Here is a 17,827-nt window from a genome sequence, read left to right on the forward strand (position 1 = left end):
TAATAATAATGATGTCAATACAACACAGCAAATGAGATCACTATGCTGGATTTCGCATTTCATCACCAGTCGGGCACTTCCCAAGCACCTAGGACTGAATAATAATAATAATAATAATAATAATAATAATAATAATAATAATTGTTGTGGTTGGCTCTGGCTCAGCTCCTGCCCCAGGGAATGGGGAGGTGGATGCAGGGGAAAATTCAACATGTCACAGGCCTGTGTTATTGCCGACAGAATCAGTTCAGAGTTTAGTTTCCTCGGACGAAGAAGAAGGTGGGAGTGACTCGGCAGAGGAGGGATTGGCACACAGCCCAGGCAGTCAATCTCCCTTATCTTCCATTTATTCAGATGATAATGTTTTGGACCCATGCAAGTGCAGAATTATGCGTAGAAGAGACCAAGTAAGAACATATTAAAGGAAATAAGTGAGGCCACCTGTGTTTGGGTGGGGCTCCAGTAATTAGGGCTGTTGCTATAAATAGCAGCATGTGGGTTTGGCCGTTGTGGAAGAATATCTGATCGCAGTTCGTCAGGAATCTGGTGTTGCTGGACTTTGTTGCTTTTTCACACCTTTGACACCAAAGCAGAGCAGTGTGTGTGTGTGTCTCACTTCCTTGGAAGAAGAAGGGGTGTGAGGTTTCTTCACAGCTGCTAGCTAAGTACTTAATGACTGTTTAAGGGAACTTGTACAGACTACCAGGTTGTTTTGGGAAGAGTGCTCTTTGCCTTAAAAAAAGAGTGCTTAATTTATATTGACTTTTGTGATAAAGAACATTGTTTTGCATTTTGAAACGTGTGTGTGTCTGAAATTTGTACCCTTGAATTTTCAGGAGGCTCCTATCAGAGAGCCCGGCAGAACAAATAATAATAATAATAATAATAATAATAATAATAATAATAATAATAATAATAATAATTTATTAGACTTGTATCCTGCCCTTCTCCGAAGACTCGGAGCGGCTCAGATTAAGAAGCAAGATCATTTCAGAGTCTCCCCATAATTTTGGAAATAAACTCCCCCTTAAGAATAAAAAAGAGCCACTAATGTAAGGAGCGTGCATAAATGCACCATTCATAATAATTGAATACGAAAGATTTACAAAATGGATATAAACATCCAACCAGATACTTTTCTTTCAGATTTAATGGACAAGGAATGGAGAGGGATGGTAATTTTCTTGTTATACATGTTGACAGTAACAAGAGTGCTCTATGGACAAAAATGGTGGGAAAATATTCCATTAATTCCCATCATGGAAGACTAGTTTAAAAAACTGATGGAACTAAGCAGAGATGGCTAAGTAAACCGCTTTAGAAAAGAATACGTCCAACTAACTTGGACACTATTCTATATTTTGCTTAAAAAATGAAATATTGATTTGCTGATTAGTTTGTTACAGAAATAGGTAATAAATGTTAAATTTGCAAAAGTGAATGTTGCGGCTATAATGTTAACTTTTTAGTTTATTGCAGTGAAGAGACAGAAGTTAATGTTTTTCCCCCTTTACATTTCTCTCTCTCTTTTCACTCTTCCATTATATTTTCATTTGTATTTTATAGTTTTTGTAAAATTTAACAAAAGTTTAATAAAAAGTATAACAATAGAAAGTATTACTTTAGGAACTCTTATATTTAATTGGGATCTCTCCCATACAATTGTACGAAGAGGCTTTAAACTTCGCATCATTTTGCATCAAAGGAGAAATGGGCGATTCGCAGAGATTCCAGCAGAGGGCCGTTTTTTGCATCCTCTCGCTCGGCCCGGCAGAGGGCGCTCCCAAAGCCGGAAGGGGACGCACGGCGTCCCGGTTGTCCGGTAACGTTCCGGAAGCGCTGCCCGGCCCAGGCAGGAGTCGAGACCGCGAAGATAAAGAGCGGGGCGTCGCTTCTCCCGTTAGGGACGGTGAGCACGAGCCCCTCTTGGGGGAGGAGGCCGACTTGGAGCGCGGAGGGGGAGGATTTTCTCCTTAACCTCAAAGCGATGAAGGGCATAACGGAACAGAGGTCTCCAAACTCGCCCACTTTAAGACTTGGGGACTTCAATTCCCAGAATTCCTCAGCCAGCTTTGCTGCCTGGGGAATTCTGGGAGTTGAAGTCCACAAGTCTTAAAATGGACGAGTTTGGAGACCACTGATAACAGGACTTCGTTTATATGCAATAAAAGCAAACCCTTTGTAATATATATATACTCGGGGAAGACAGCCAAGAGCCAAAGACAAAATGCGTGCATGTGTGTATGTATAGTATACAGTATATGAATGTGTATGTGTCCGTGCGTGTGTATGTATGCTGCTCAAAACAAAGGGAGCACTTAAACAACACAATATAACTCCAAGTAAATCAAACTTCTGTGAAATCAAACTGTCCACTTAGGAAGCAACGCTGGTTGACAATCAATTTCACATGCTGTTGTGCACATTCAACTTTGTAGAAAACAAAGTACAGTATTCCATGAGACTATTTCATTCATTCGGATCTAGGATGTGTTATTTGAGTGTTCCCCTTTATTATTTTTTTGAGCAGTATATGTTTTGTGTCTGTATTTTGTATTGTCCTATTAAAAATTAAAAAAAAAAAAATTAGATGTAGATATATGGACCAACTTCCAGAATTCCCTACCTAGAGAAATGCTACTCCAAGGGCGAGAGCCTTTCTGGGTGTTAGTTGTGATTGGGGTCCCAACTGAGGAACTGTGCTGTCAGGGGTGATTTAGGAGAGGTTTCTGCACTATGTTCTCTCTTCTAGTTCTGGCGGCTTTCAGATAGAATAACAACACAGAACAAGAGAATAACAGAGTTGGAAGGGACCTTGGAGGTCTTCAAGTCCAACCCCCTACTTAGGCAGGAAACCCTATGCCATATAGAATAGAATAGAATAGATTAATAAATGGAATAGAAATAGAATAAATAGAATATCATTTAAGACAAATGATTGTCCAATCTCTTCTTGAAAACCTTCAGGGTTGGAGCATTGAGAACTTCTGGAGGCAAGTTGTCCCACTGATTAATTGTTCTCACCATCAGGAAATTTATTCTTAGTTCTAAGTTGCTTCTCTCCATGATTGGTTTCCACCCATTGCTTCTTGTCTTGTCCTCGGGTGTTTGGGAACATTTTTTGACTCCCTCTCTTTGTGGCAGGTCTTGAGATGTTGTAACACTGCTATCATGTCACCCCCACAGTCCTTCTTTTCATTAAACTAGACATATCCAATTGCACCAACGACTCTTTATATGTTTTAGCCTCCCATTCCCTAATTATCTTTGTTGTTCATCTCTGTACTAGGTGGGAAGGGACTTTGCAGGTCTCCTAGTTCAATCCTCTGCTCAAACAGCAGATCCTATTCCATTCCAGACCAATGGCTGCCCAGGCTCTTCTTAAAACCATTGATCAATTGTTCTCACTAACAGGTTGGATCCACAGGTGAAATGCTACCAGTTTGATCGGTTTGGGTATACAGGTAGCAGTGGCTGCTAGTGGTTTGGAGAACCAGTAGTGGTAGCAGTGTGAGGTTCCTCCTACTTGCCCAGATGTCACAATTTTTGAATCCTCTGCGCATGTGCAGAGGTGGAAAAGTGTGTATGACGGTGGGGTAGGGAAGGTTGGATCTCTCTTTAGCAAACTTCAACCTGTTACTTCTTGTCCTACTCTTAGCTGCTTTGAAGAATAAGTTGACCCACTCTTCCCTCTGGGAGCCCCTCAAGTATTTGAAGACAGCTATGTCACCTGTAAACCTTCTGTTCGTTAAACTAGAGGTACCTAGTTTCTGCAACCATTCATTGTATGGCTTAGCTTCTAGACTCTTTGTTGCTCTTCTCTGCACTCTTTCTACGATCTCAGCATCTTTTTGTATCATACTAACCAGAACTTGATGCAATACTTCAAGTGTGAACTACTAATGCATTATAAAGGGACACTATAATTTATCATGTTCTTGCTACTATACTTCTGATGAGGTGGCCTACGACTGTATTGACTTTTTGGCTTCTTCAGCACATTGCTGGCTCATACTTAAGTGGTGGCCTACTAGGATATCTAGATCCCTCTCACAATTACTACTGTTAAGCCAAGTGCCACTTATTCTATATCTCTGCATTTGGTTTTTCTTGCCTAAGTGCAGGACCTTACTTTCCTCACCATAGAATTGCATTTTGTTGGATAGAGCAGTGTTTCCCAACCTTGGCCACTTGAAGATATTTGGACTTCAACTCCCAGAATTCCCCAGCCAGCAAATGCTGGCTGGGGAATTCTGGGAGTTGAAGTCCAAATATCTTCAAGTGGCCAAGGTTGGGAAACACTGGGACAGAGCTCAGTGTTCAAGTCTGTCAAGATTCTTTTGAATCTTGACTTTATCTTCCAAAGTGTTAGCAATTCCCCCAGCTTGGTGTCGTCTGCAAATCTGATCAGTTCCCTTCTCTCTCCTCATCCAGATCATTTTTGAAAATGTTGAAGAATACTGGGCCCAAGACCTCACTGCATACTTCCCTCCATATAGATGTAGTTCCATTGAAGACTACACCGTAAGTGTGGCTGGTCAGCCAACTGCAAATCCATCACTGTCTAATCCACATTGTTCTATCTTATCAACAGTATGCTGTAGTCTACTTTGTCAAATGCCTTATCGAAGTCTAAGTAAACTATGTCGGGTGCATTTCCCTGATTCACTAATCTAGTCATTTTGTCAAAGAAGGCAATACTGTTTGCCTGGCATGATCTGTTTTTGACAAACCCATATTGGCTTGTAGTAATGGCTTTACTTGTTTCTAAGATAAATCCGTTGCTTTATTATCTTTCCCAGGATATTCCCAGGTATTGATGTTAGCCTGATTGCTATACTTCAGATGTGCAGAATAATAATAATAATAATAATAATAATAATAATAATAATAATAATTTATTAGATTTGTATGCCGCCCCTCTCCAAAGACTGGGGGCGGCTCACAACAAGCGATAAAACAATATTGTACAGGCACAAATCTAATATTAAGAAAAAACTAAAAACCCTATCAATTAAAAACCAAACAGCACATACATACCAAACATAAATTATAATAAGCTTGGGGGAAAGGTGTCTCAAATCCCCCATGCCTGGCGGTATAGATGGGTCTTAAGTAGTTTACGGAAGACGAGGAGGGTGGGAGCAGTTCTAATCTCCGGGGGGAGTTGATTCCAGAGGGCCGGGGCCGCCACAGAGAAGGCTCTTCCCCTGGGGCCCGCCAGACGACATTGTTTAGTCGACGGGACCCGGAGAAGGCCAACTCTGTGGGACCTTATCGGCCGCTGGGATTCGTGCGGTAGTAGGTAGAATGCAGCTGCGAGAGCAATTATAGGCTTCTCTAAGTATGCCCATATTACTCCAACACTCCGCAGTCTGCATTGGTTGCCGATCAGTTTCCGGTCACAATTCAAAGTGTTGGTTATGACCTATAAAGCCCTTCATGGCACCGGACCAGAATATCTTCGGGACCGCCTTCTGCCGCACGAATCCCAGCGACCGGTTAGGTCCCACAGAGTTGGCCTTCTCCAGGTCCCGTCGACTAAACAATGTTGTCTGGTGGGACCCAGGGGAAGAGCCTTCTCTGTGGTGGCTCCGACCCTCTGGAACCAGCTCCCCCCTGAGATTAGGATTGCCCCCACCCTCCTTGCCTTTCGTAAACTCCTTAAAACCCACCTCTGCCGTCAGGCATGGGGGAATTGAAACATCTCCCATGTTGTTTTGGTGTTTGATGGATTGTGTGTTTGGTTTTTTTATATATATTGGGGTTGCTTTTATGAATTTTTTAACCTAAAACTGTAATTAGATTGGCAAATATTAGATTTGTCACTATGTACTGTTTTTGCCATTGTTGTGAGCCGCCCCGAGTCTGCAGAGAGGGGCGGCATATAAATCCAATAAATCTAATCTAATCTAATCTATATACTTTCCTTAATCCATTTCCCCCCCTTTTTGAAGAGTGAAACTGCATCAGCTCTTTTCCAGTCCTCCAGTAATTCCCCCATACTCCAGAAGCTCTGAAATATTTTTCCAAGTGGGGCTCATCTGGGTGACCATTATGGTTCATCGGTGGTGAGATGGGGGTGGTACAAGAGGGGTTCCCAGGCAACAATGATTTCCAACTGTCTAGTTTCCTCTGTTTTTACTCTCTCTTTAAATGCTCCTTGTGGAAATGAGATGAATTCGTATTATATTTAACATGAACTTTTCCATAGGGCTGTTAGTCCTTTCCTAGTTACTATTTGTGGTTATAACAATGAAGAAAGAGTAATTTTACAACCGGTCACCATTATGACAGCTGCAGGTCTGTAAAGCAAAGAAAAACTGGTTGGTAAATGTTGTGGTTGGCTCTGGCCCAGCTCCTGCCCCAAGGAATGTGGAGGTGGATGCAGGGGAAACATCATGTCATAGGCCTGTTTTATTGCCGACAGAGTCAGGTAGTGCAGTTTCCTCGGACGAAGAAGAAGAAGGTGGGGGTGACTTGGAAGAGGGGGGCTTGGCACACAGCCCAGGAAGCCAATCTCCATTATCTTCGGTTGATTCGGATGAGGAGGTGTTAGACCCACGCAGGCGCAGACTTATGCATAGAAGAGTCCAATTGAGGAAATATTACAGGAGATAAGAGAGGCCACCTGTGTTTGGGTGGGGCTCCAGTAATTAGAGCTGCTGATATAAATAGCAGCGTGCTGGCTTGGTTGTTGTGGAAGATTATCTGATCGTTGTTTCTTCAGGACCGTGCCTTGCTGTTTCCAGACTTTGTTGGTTTTTCACGACTTTGAAACCAAAGCAGAGCAAAGTGTGTGTGTTTCACTTCGTGGAAGAAGGAGGGCTGTGATGTTCCTTCACAGCTGCTAGCTAAGTACAGTACTTAAGGACTGATTAAGGGGATTGCACAGACTCCCAGGTTGTTTTGGGAGGAGTGTTCTTTGAAATACAAAAAGGGTGCTTTGTTTCTTTTGAATGTTTGTGATAAAGAACATAGTTTTTGGACTTTCAAGTGTGTGTGTGTGTGTGTCTGAAATTTGTACCCTTGAATTTTCGGGAGACTCATACCATAGAGCCTGGCAGAACAGTAAACAAGGTCTGCTTATATACAGTATATTGTCATAGTTAAATTACTGAAATTGGTATGAATGTATATCTCTCTGTACGTTGTGTGCATACAATTTATAATTGTGTAATTATATGTAACATTTATTGGTATAAATGTATATCTCTCTGTCCGTTTTGTGTGTATACAATTTATAATTGTGTAATTACATATACAATATTAAAAGTTACAAAATATAGATACAAATACATATAACTAATGTTATATGATCTTATGCAATCATTCTTATTTGTCCCACAGCTTCTCAGTTAAAACATTCAAATGAATAAATATTACAAACTATACTTTTAAAAAATGAGTAAAGCCAATCAATTTGATTTTTTTTTTTAGGATAATGGCAGGAAAAGTAAAGTGGGTGACTGACATAGAAAAATCTGTATTAATAAACAATTTTGAAAAGCGAGGGTGGATCCCAGTGTCTGAAAATGAAGATTGGAACTTCTACTGGTAAGCAAACCTTTTAAAATACATATTATGGAGTACAGTATTAAGTACACAACTCTTAAAGGTGATTGAGTAATGCAGATAGTTCTTGACTTATGACTAGTCGCTTTAGCAACTGTTTGAAGTTATGTTGGACCTTCTCAGGACTAGTCCGATTCAAAGTGGCCAGGCCTCCCCTATGTCATGTCACATTATGGGTGTTCAACAATTGTTTGCAGTGTTGAAGGAAATGCAATTAAATCTCCCCTCTCCCAATGTTTAGGAAATTTGTTCAAAATGCCACAAAGCATTCTTTTGAGTGGTTCAAGGCCATCCTGTGCCCACCCACCTGGGCGGAAGCGGAGGAAGGACTTGCCACGCTGGCACAATCTGAGTGGGCAACACGGACGAGTTTGAGGGTGGAGGACAAGGGATGTGAACTTTCAACTGGGTGGGAAACTCAGATTTATGTCTCCCAGTGTAGGTGCCAGGATGGCTCCGGCAATAAATTGGAATTTTGAGGAGTACTTTGGCTTGGACTCCGATTTAGTTTGGATGCTACCTGGAACCGTGACACCTTTATTTTTCAAGTTTCAAGTTTCAAGTTTTATTGGATTTATATGCCGCCCCTCTCCGAAAACTCGGGGCGGCTAACAACAATCATGAACAATATACAATAAAATCCAATACTAAAAGCAAATTAAAACCCCTTAATATATAAAAACCAAACATACATACAAACATACCATGTATACAGTTGTAACGGTCTAGGGGGAGAAGAAGTCTTAATTCCCCCATGCCTGGTGGCAGAGGTGGGTTTTAAGTAGCTTACGAAAGGCAAGGAAGGTGCGGGCAATTCCAATCTCTGGGGGGAGTTGGTTCCAGAGGGCCGGGGCCGCCACAGAGAAGGCTCTTCCCCTGGGTCCCGCCAAGTGGCATTGTTTAGTTGACGGGACCCGGAGAAGACCCACTCTGTGGGACCTAACTGGCAGCTGGGATTCGTGCGGCAGAAGGCGGTCCCTGAGATAATCTGGGACTTAAGTCTTAATTTTTTCTTCTAGTAATTCATAGAATTATTATTATTATTGTTGTTCCGCAGAATTGACATTTGGTACCTACATAGTTTGGTTGTTCCGTCAGTATAAGCTGAAACAAATAACATTTTGCAAGTCACTACAATGTCAGTCTCTTTCCATGACTTTGGGGTTATTGTTTTTTGAAATGGTTTGTTTTTTAAAAAAATTAAAATCCTAAAAATTAAATAGCTGTTTTTATTTTATTTCTTTTTTAAAAAAAAATTAAGGAAAAAAAAACAATGTAAAATTTAAAATGTGACGTCCGTGTCGGTCTTGTTGGGTTGCAGAACCAAACCAATGCCTTGGTTTGATGCTTTGATAAGTAGGTTAACCCTTATTTATTTTATTTTATATTTTATTTTATTTTATTTTATTCATTCATTCATTCAATTTTTATGCCGCCCTTCTCCTTAGACTCAGGGCGGCTTACACCATGTTAGCAATAGCACTTTTTAACAGAGCCAGCCTATTGCCCCCACAATCCGGGTCCTCATTTTACCCACCTCGGAAGGATGGAAGGCTGAGTCAACCTTGAGCCGGTGATGAGAGTTGAACCGCTGACCTTCAGATCTACAAGTCAGCTTCAGTGGCCTGCAGTACAGCACTCTACCTGCTGCGCCACCTTGGCTCCATTTTATTATTTTATTTCATTTCATTTGATAAAAGTCCTGTTTTATTGAAAGCTTATTCATTCACTCATTCTATTGACAAGCACTATTTTCCCCACAACTGATCATGCTCACAAAATCAGATTAAATTCCTAAAATTCCCTTATGGTTTCTTATGTTCTCTGTGCTTCAAAGAGAACATTGTGCCTTGTGATTCGTGTCCTTGATTCCTCAGAGGTAGAATTACATCCAGATAGCTAATATTGTCTGTATTTGTGCTATAATCAAAATAAATGTGGAAGATTATCAGAGATGTCGTTGCAGGGAAGGGTTGAAACAGTTTATGCCTTTTAAATTTTTCAGTTTCTTTTTGCTAAACAGATTGAACCCATGACAAAAAGTATTTTATTTCAATTGCAGATTTAACTGTTTCAGTGATGATCCAAGATGTTTCATGACTTATGGAACTTGCATATCAGTCAAGAGATATTGTACAGCAGTCTTAATTTTTTCACTGTGACTAGATAGCTTTTATTGTTGTAATTTTTTTAAGGATGAAAAAGTACTAATAACACACAAGATGCCTAACTTGTCTGAAACAGTCTTTGGAAGCATCCTGAGTAATAACCTTCGTTGTCTTTACAGGATGAGCGTACAAACTATTCGGAATGTTTTCAGTGTAGAAACTGGTTATCGTCTGTCTGACGACCAGATTGTCAATCATTTTCCTAACCATTACGAGCTGACCCGGAAGGACTTGATGGTGAAAAATATTAAAAGGTACAGAAAAGAATTGGAAAAAGAAGGTAGTCCCCTTGCAGAAAAGGATGAAAATGGAAAATATCTTTATTTAGGTGAGTTGGTTTAGGTAATTAGAATTATTTGTGTATAACTTTGAATACCAGGTATGTTAAAACTTCATCCTTACATTTATTTATTTGTTGGTTTTTTTCAAGTACGTATTGGTGGCATATAAAGATATAATAATACAGTATTCATATACAGTGTTCCCTCGATTTTCACGGGTTCAAACTTTGCAAAAAGTCTATACCATGTTTTTTCAAAAATATTAATTAAAAAAATACTTCGCAGGTTTTTTCCCTATACCACGGTTTTTCTCGCCCAATGACGTCATATGTCATCGCCAAACTTTCATCTGCCTTTAGTAAATATTTTAAAAAATAAACTTTAATAAATAAACTAATAATAGTAATAATCTAAATGGTTGCTAAGGGAATGGGAAATTGCAATTCGGGGGTTTAAAGTGTTAAGGGAAGGTTTGTGATACTGTTCATAGCCAAAAATAGTGTATTTACTTCCGCATCTCTACTTCGCGGAAATTCAACTTTCGCGGGCGGTCTCGGAACGCATCCCCTGCGAAAATCGAGGGAACACTGTACATGATACTAGTAAAAAAGGACAGGGGATAGAAGGCACACTGGTGCACTTATGCACATCTGCTTAAAAGTTTTATTTAGGTTTTACTCAACTCAATTTCATGGGCACACTTTTACGGAGCAACATTTTGGCAAAATTGAGAAAAAACCCACAATTGAGCAGGTCCAGAGGTATTTCACGAGAAGGGTACCCCACTCCTCTGCTCACAATAGAATACCTTATGCCACCAGGCTTGAAATTTGGCTTGGACAACCTAGAACTACGCCGCCTATGGTCCAACCTATGCATTGCACACAAAATTGTCTGCTACAATGTCCTACCTCTCCGTGACTACTTCAGCTTCAACCGCAATAATAATATAGTAAACTACTCCAAACTTGATTTCAGAAAATAGGACTCAATGCCTGGAATGCACTACCTGACTCTGTTGTTACATTCTCAAACCCCCAAAACTTTAACCTCAAACTGTCTACCGTGGACCTCACCCCATTCCTAAGAGGTCTGTAAGGGGCGTGCATAAACGCACCTACTGTGCCTACTGTCCCTGTCCTACTGTCCCCATTTCTTAGTACTCATTTCCTGTATTCATTACCATGTTATTGTTGTGGTTGGCTCTGGCCCAGCTCCTGCCCCAAGGAATGTGGAGGTGGAGGTGGGGGAAACATCCACGTGCCACAGGTCTGTTTTGCTCCCGATAGAATCTCCCGACGAAGTCTCCTCTGACGAAGGAAGCATGAGTAGCAGGGAAGGGGGGAGTTTGGCAGACAGCCCAGGAGGAGATCAATCATCCTTATCATCCCTGGATTCTAAACAAGAACTTATGACACAGCCACGCATGCGTAGAGTGATGCATAGGAGAGAACAACTGAAGGATTATTACAGGAGATAAGTGAGGCTATCTGTGGTTGGGTGGGGCTGCTGTACAGATAAAAAGAACAGCGTGCTGGTTTAGCCTTGTGGAAGTTTATCTGATTCATAGTTCGTCAAGATCGTGGTTTTGCTGTTTCCCTGTTCAAGACTGTGTGTGGACTTTCTAAACTTTAGAATTTGGACTCAATTTCCCAGTTATTGGGTGAGAAATTGGATTGCATTTAACCTGTGCCTTGTGTGTACCAGAAAATCCCTTTGACATTTAAAAGGAGTTTTTTCTGCTTTTCTGTTGATAAAGACTTTTGGTTTTCCTTCTATCATGGGGTGTGTGTCTTTCTGGACTAATTACCCTGTAATTACGGGCGGTTGGGACACGCAGGCAGAACAGTTATACTTACACCTGTTATCTCATACATGTTTGACAAATAAAATAAAAGGTAAAAATAAATTAATCAAAGAGGAGAAAAGGTTTTCCATTGCTGCCTCCGTAGTCCAGCCTAAGACTTTGGCCCCTGATGATGTCCCTTCTGGACAAGATACAGTTTTTCTTTTCCTGGAAATCAGGACACAAGTCATGATCAGAACCTGATTTGTAATCTTATTTTCAGGGCAAAAGTTTAGCTATAATTTGCTGGTGCCGATGTAAAAGTTTGACTTGTAGTGACTTCATGAGCGCAGCTTCTTCTGACTTTATGTATGCGCTACAACAACTTGCTGTTGTCTTCTGTTTTTTATTATGGAGGTTGGGGTAATTGTTTGTTTGTTTTTGTTTTCCCAACTTATAGCCCTAGGATTACTTGGTGGCCTCCCCACCACATGCTAAGTAGCTTCTATTTTACTTAGATTTTTAAACTCAGCAAAGGTCTGCTGGATACTAGATTTTTAAACTCAGCAAAGGTCTGCTGGATACTTCTAAATTTAGGCATAAAGAATATTTTCTTAGTGGGCTAATCCTGAGAAACACAATGATTTATCTTTAAAAAAAAAAACTGGCTTCACCTTTAAAAAGAAGTATAAGAATGGGGATTGATGAGCAAATATGTTTCATAAAAGGAGGAGAAATTGATAGTAGTTCTTTGTTTCATAGTATAAGTATGAAAAAGCAGTTGCGACCCTATTTGGACCGGGAGTCACTGCTCACAGTCACTCATGCCCTCATCACCTCGAGGCTCAACTACTGTAACACTCTCTACATGGGGCTACCTTTGAAAAGTGTTCGGAAACTTCAGATCGTACAGAATGCAGCTGCGAGAGCAATCATGGGCTTCCCTAAATATGCCCATGTTACACCAACACTCCGCAGTCTGCATTGGCTGCCAATCAGTTTCCAGTCACAATTCAAAGTGTTGGTTATGACCTATAAAGCCCTTCATGGCACCAGACCAGATTACCTCAGGGACCGCCTTCTGCTGCATGAATCCCAGCGACCAGTTAGGTCCCACAGAGTGGGTCTTCTCCGTGTCCCGTCAACTAAGCAATGTCGGCTGGCGGGACCCAGGGGAAGAGCCTTCTCTGTGGCGGCCCCAGCCCTCTGGAACCAACTCCCCCCAGAGATTAGAATTGCCCCCACCCTCCTTGCCTTTCGAAAGCTGCTTAAAACCCACCTCTGCCGCCAGGCATGGGGGAATTGAGATAGTCTTTCCCCCTAGGCCTTTACAATTTTATGCATGGTATGTCTGTATGTATGATTGGTTTTTATATAATGGGTTTTTAACTGTTTTTAGTATTGGATTTTGTTATATACTGTTTTATTGTTGTTGTTAGCCGCCCCGAGACTGCGGAGAGGGGTGGCATACAAATCCAATAAATAAATAAAAATAAATAAATTAAGAGAATACCAAAATGATTATGCACAGAGATTTGATTCACTTCTTTATCTTAAATGGGAACAAGTCTATTTTTAGCCACTCATTAGAAACATAGAAACATAGAAGTCTGACGGCAGAAAAAGACCTCATGGTCCATCTAGTCTGCCCTTATACTATTTTCTGTATTTTATCTTAGGATGGATATATGTTTATCCCAGGCATGTTTAAATTCATTTACTGTGGATTTATCTACCACATCTGCTGGAAGTTTGTTCCAAGGATCTACTACTCTTTCAGTAAAATAATATTTTCTCATGTTGCTTTTGATCTTTCCCCCAACTAACTTCAGATTGTGTCCCCTTGTTCTTGTGTTCACTTTCCTATTAAAAACACTTCCCTCCTGGACCTTATTTAACCCTTTAATATATTTAAATGTTTCGATCATGTCCCCCCTTTTCCTTCTGTCCTCCAGACTATACAGATTGAGTTCATGAAGTCTTTCCTGATACGTTTTATGCTTAAGACCTTCCACCATTCTTGTAGCCCGTCTTTGGACCCGTTCAATTTTGTCAATATCTTTTTGTAGGTGAGGTCTCCAGAACCGAACACAGTATTCCAAATGTGGTCTCACCAGCATTCTATATAGCGGGATCATAATCTCCCTCTTCCTGCTTGTTATACCTCTAGCTATGCAGCCAAGCATCCTACTTGCTTTCCCTACCGCCTGACTGCACTGTTCACCCATTTTGAGACTGTCAGAAATCACTACCCCTAAATCCTTTTCTTTTGAAGTATTTGCTAACACAGAACTGCCAATACAATACTCAGATTGAGGATTCCTTTTCCCCAAGTGCATTATTTTACATTTGGAAACATTAAACTGCAGTTTCCATTGCTCTGACCATTTATCTAGTAAAGCTAAATCATTTACCATATTACAGACGCCTCCAGGAATATCAACCCTATTGCACACTTTAGAGTCATCGGCAAATAGGCAAACCTTCCCTACCAAACCTTCCCCTATGTCACTCACAAACATATTAAAAAGAATAGGACCCAGAACAGACCCTTGTGGCACATCGCTTGTAACCTGACTCTGCTCAGAATACTCGCCATTAATTAAATCCTTAATTAAAAGAATTGGTGAACAGTGTCGCTTGATGTACATATCTTTAGAAAATGTACAGTTTTAATAGAACCCCTTTTTAAAAATGAAATTGAATTACCCATGGAGAAACTGTTTGGTCCAAAATTTTGAAAAGGGGACAAGGGCCCCTAAAGTTGGTATCTCCCTGTGGTTATCATAGTTAACTATCTTTACTGATACACCATTACAGTATTGCAAAAAATACATCTTATATATCTGCATCCATGCCATCTCTTTTCCAAGGTCCCTTCAAGCAGCCTTTTCTCTTTATCTCTTAGCAAATTTCATTTTTTTAATAAGTATTTTTTAATATATTTTTTTACAAACATATCCACCTGGAGTGACATTGGAAGTGGGTGGCATAGAAGTTGAATTAATAAATAAATAATAAATATCAATGCATGAACAGTATGGCACCTGGTGTCATATATTCTAATACAAATAAAACTAATAGCATTAGAAATAGTTATTATTTTCAATCAACTTATATATTTCTAATAGTAATGCATATTTATATAAAGTTGCAGTCTATCATTATTCAATTATCCCATGCTTTCTCTTATTATTGCTCTTATTTTACTATATAAAAGTATATACAGTGTTCCCTCGATTTTCGCAGGGGATGCGTTCCGAGACCGCCCGCGAAAGTCGAATTTCCGCGAAGTAAAGATGCGGAAGAAAATACACCATTTTTGGCTATGGACAGTATCACAAGCCATCCCGTAACACTTTAAACCCCTAAATTACCATTTCCCATTCCCTTAAAAACAATTTACTCACCATTATTACTGGTATTCACCATTGAATAAGACCCTTAGTAATCCTGATATTTATAAACATAATTATTTATTAATAAATGAGTTTTTTTTTTTGTTTATTTGCAAAAATTATTAGTTTGGCGATGATGTATGACGTCATCGGACGGGAAAAACCGTGGTATAGAAAAAAACCCTGCGAAGTATTTTTTAATTAATATTTTTTGAAAAAACGTGGTATAGGCTATTCGCGAAGTTCGAACCCGCGAAAATCTCTTTTATTTCTACCCCTTATTTCTCATTTTTAATCATGCCATCCATTCTTTTTTTCTTAGCAGATTTCTTATAATGTTCCCAAGGTAGCTCTAAATTCTTTAAATTCCATTACGATTGCTCCAATAAACCTCCTGTGAACCGAGTGGAATTTAAAATTCCATATGTAAAGGATGGATAGGAGGGAGGGAAGGAGGGAGGGAGGGAGGGAAGGAATTAAGGAAGGAAGGAAGGAATTAAGGAAGGAAGGAAGGAATTAAGGAAGGAAGGAAGGAATTAAGGAAGGAAGGAAGGAATTAAGGAAGGAAGGAAGGAATTAAGGAAGGAAGGAAGGAATTAAGGAAGGAAGGAAGGAAGGAAGGAAGGAATTAAGGAAGGAAGGAAGGAATTAAGGAAGGAAGGAAGGAAGGAAGAAAGAAAGAAAGAAATTATTGGAACGATCTTGCAGTATCTGAGAGAGTAAGCACTTGATCTTGCCATCAGGCCATGGGATCTCATGGAAGGGTGGATCCCATGAAACGGTCGGTATAAGCTGACTGTGCTCCTCTGTCTCTGTTATCATGGTTTTAAAATTGTTGTAACAAGATACATTATAATGATTGCTTCGCTTTTATTTTAACTATGTCTGCCGCCAAGAGTGACATACAAGTGAATGAGTAGCTATATAAATTCAGCCAACCACACCCAACTCAGTGGCAACCAATTAATTAATTCATTACTTTAGTACCACATATTCCTAGGGTTGTTCTCGTCTTCACACAGAATCGTAGAATCTGACTGAATAATATTTTCATGCTTTGAATTATATAAATTAAGAAAGGCAAAAAAGGTGGTAACTATTCATTAGAATTTCTCAGATAGGATTTAAACACTATAGCTGTTATCAGTAAAAGACAAAACATGCAAAATTTTATGCATGTTCTTTGATTCACGGGAGGCCTTTAAGATTAAAAAAAGTGATTCTCATATAATAATAATAATAATAATAATTATTATTATTATTATTATTTATTAGATTTATTAGATTATTTTATTGGTTTACTTTGTCAAAACATGTACAAGATAGCAGGTATTGATATAAACATAAACAAGGTACAGGTAAATTTGGACAATAGGACAATATTCAATTCAATTCAATTTATTAGATTTGTATGCCGCCCCTCTCCGAAGACTCGGGGCGGCTCACAACAACGATAAAAACAATATTATACTGGCACAAATCTAATATTAAAAAACTAAAAACCCTATCATAGTTAAAAACCAAACAGCACATACATAGCAAACATAAATTATAATACGCTTGGGGGAAAGATATCTCAAATCCCCCATGCCTGGTGGTATAGGTGGGTCTTAAGTAGTTTACGGAAGACAAGGAATGTGGGAGCAGTTCTAATCTCCAGAGGGAGTTGATTCCAGAGGGCCGGGGCCAGCACAGAGAAGGCTCTTCCCCTGGGGCCCGCCAGACGACATTGTTTAGTCGACGGGACCCGGAGAAGGCCAACTCTGTGAGACCTTATCGGCTGCTGGAATTCGTGCGGTAGCAGGCGGTTCCGGAGGTACTTTGGTCCAATGCCATGTAGGGCTTTAAAGGTCATGACCAACACTTTGAATTGTGACCGGAAATTGATCGGCAGCCAATGCAGGCCATGGAGTGTTGTAGATACGTGGGCGAATCTGGGAAGCCCCACGATGGCTCTCGCGGCCGCGTTCTGCACGATCTGGAGTTTCCGAACACTTTTCAAAGGTAGCCCCACGTAGAGAGCGTTGCAGTAATCGAATCTCGAGGTGATAAGGGCATGAGTGACTGTGAGCAAGGACTCCCTGTCCAAATAGGGCCGCAACTGGTGCACCAGGCATATAACATATAACATTTTAATCTAAATTTGTTAACGGAATTAAACCTCCACTTCTGTTTACTTTTATTTTAAAATGGAAAGAGAGAGCTCTAATGCTCATTTTGGTTCTATCTTAAATTAAATAAAGAATGAAATGCGTAAATAATTGAAGAGAGGGCTCATCCTCTACCATCTGTCTGCCTGTCTGTTTATTTGAATTAATAGACTATTTTTAAACTGTCTTGTATCCCTTTTAGACTTTGTTCCTGTCACCTTTATGCTTCCGGCTGATTATAATTTATTTGTTGAAGAATTCCGAAAAAACCCTTCCAGCACATGGATTATGAAACCTTGTGGAAAAGCTCAAGGGAAAGGAATTTTTCTCATCAATAAGCTTTCCCAAATTAAAAAATGGTCTCGGGACAGCAAAACATCTACGTAAGTTTCTTATGAAAAAAAAAATCTTTTTGTTTGACATTGGGTCTCATTGTACCATATTTGATATTTAATCATGTGCCATTTCA

General features: G+C 39.9%; 1 protein-coding gene across 5 annotated transcripts in view; it reads left to right on the forward strand.

Annotated features, from left to right (window-relative positions):
* The first annotated feature begins 1,787 nt into the window (after nucleotides 1-1,787).
* TTLL1 (TTL family tubulin polyglutamylase complex subunit L1) overlaps nucleotides 1,788-17,827 on the forward strand; it is a 30,612-nt gene continuing 14,572 nt past the window's right edge. For 2 of the 5 annotated variants that reach the window (XM_070755311.1, XM_070755313.1), the window contains exons 1-5: nucleotides 1,788-1,909; nucleotides 4,435-4,524; nucleotides 7,441-7,557; nucleotides 9,863-10,071; nucleotides 17,561-17,741. In XM_070755311.1, coding sequence (XP_070611412.1) covers nucleotides 4,448-4,524; nucleotides 7,441-7,557; nucleotides 9,863-10,071; nucleotides 17,561-17,741 — 584 coding nt within the window. In that variant the 5' untranslated portion in view covers nucleotides 1,788-1,909; nucleotides 4,435-4,447. Of the gene's footprint in view, nucleotides 1,910-3,658; nucleotides 3,760-4,434; nucleotides 4,525-6,031; nucleotides 6,097-7,440; nucleotides 7,558-9,862; nucleotides 10,072-17,560; nucleotides 17,742-17,827 lie in introns of those variants that run through there. The other 3 variants (XM_070755312.1, XM_070755315.1, XM_070755314.1) reach the window with 3 other exon arrangements.

This window comes from Erythrolamprus reginae, chromosome 6 (genome assembly GCF_031021105.1).
Source record: "Erythrolamprus reginae isolate rEryReg1 chromosome 6, rEryReg1.hap1, whole genome shotgun sequence".
NCBI classification, from domain to species: domain Eukaryota; kingdom Metazoa; phylum Chordata; class Lepidosauria; order Squamata; family Dipsadidae; genus Erythrolamprus; species Erythrolamprus reginae.